Raw genomic sequence first — 1,082 nt, forward strand, 5'->3', positions numbered from 1 at the left:
TGTGTGTGTGTGTGTGTGTGTGTGTGGACGAGGGGTTGTAAGTAAGTAAGTTTTTTCGGCCATATGCCCACATCACATCATAAAAAAGGAAGAGGGGTTGGAAACACGGAAAGAGGTAAAAAAGTTCTTTGAACAGATTTGGTTTACATCGGAGGTAGAAAAAAACACCATTATAATACAAAGCTTTCTTTTATCACGGATGTCCCTCAAACAGGCCACTCGCCTTGCTGCAGACAGACGCCTGTGTCTCCCCGCGACACCCACCGGTACAAGCGGAAGAAAAAAAGGAAAGTAAAGTAAGTACACTCCTAAATAGGCCATGGCGCAATGAAGAAAAAACCTTTTTTTTAAAAAGTGTTTTAAACTAAAAACTGCCGTACTCACCCATTGGTCGGGTAGCGAGATGGAGGTTGCACGATCCAGTCCTCAGTCTTTGACGTCAGGGGAGGTATCGTGACGTCATAGAGGAGTTCCGGCCTCCGGGGTTTTGATCTCTGAAGTCTGGAATGTCACTTTAGTTTGGAGTGAGAGATGGGGGGTGGGGGGAGAGAGAAGGAGGGAGAAGGGATAGAGAGGTAGTGAGAGGGAGTGAGAGGGAAGGGGAAAGAAAGTGAGGGAGCGAGAGAGAAGGGGGGGAGAGAGGGGGAGGGAGAGAGGAAAGGGGAGGGAGAGAGGGAAGGGGAGGGAGAGAGGGAAGGGAAGAGAGAGGGGAGAGAGAGGGGAGAAAGATGGGGAAGAGACAGGGAGCAAAAGACATTGAAAGAGAGAGAGAGAGAGGGGGAGAGAGAGAGAGAGATAGAGAGAAAGAGGTGAAAAAATGGTGAAATGGTTGACCGCTCCTCTCAACACTATTAAGTTACTTAAAAGAGGCGGGACCTCCGAGTTTAAAGTCTATCTCTGGAAGCACCGAGCCAAATAGGATACTCGTGTACAGTGCCTTCCCCAGTGACAATCTGACGATTACAGGTCCAGTAGCCTAACCAGTGGGTTACCGGCGCCTCTGGGCTGGAGACGGGGTAGGGGATTATCTTGGAGAGTGGTAAGAGAGAGTGGGGGATAGAGAGAGTGTGTGTGTGAGGGAG

General features: G+C 49.5%; 1 protein-coding gene across 1 annotated transcript in view; it reads right to left on the reverse strand.

Annotated features, from left to right (window-relative positions):
• LOC106013821 overlaps window positions 1–501 on the reverse strand; it is a gene marked incomplete at its 5' end in the record, with an annotated part of 3,625 nt that extends 3,124 nt beyond the window's left edge. The window contains 1 exon segment of the mRNA XM_013090523.1: window positions 385–501. Coding sequence (XP_012945977.1) covers window positions 385–501 — 117 coding nt within the window.
• Between the last annotated feature and the right edge of the window lie 581 nt (window positions 502–1,082).

Source organism: Aplysia californica, unplaced genomic scaffold (assembly GCF_000002075.1).
Source record: "Aplysia californica isolate F4 #8 unplaced genomic scaffold, AplCal3.0 scaffold01319, whole genome shotgun sequence".
NCBI classification, from domain to species: Eukaryota; Metazoa; Mollusca; class Gastropoda; order Aplysiida; family Aplysiidae; genus Aplysia; species Aplysia californica.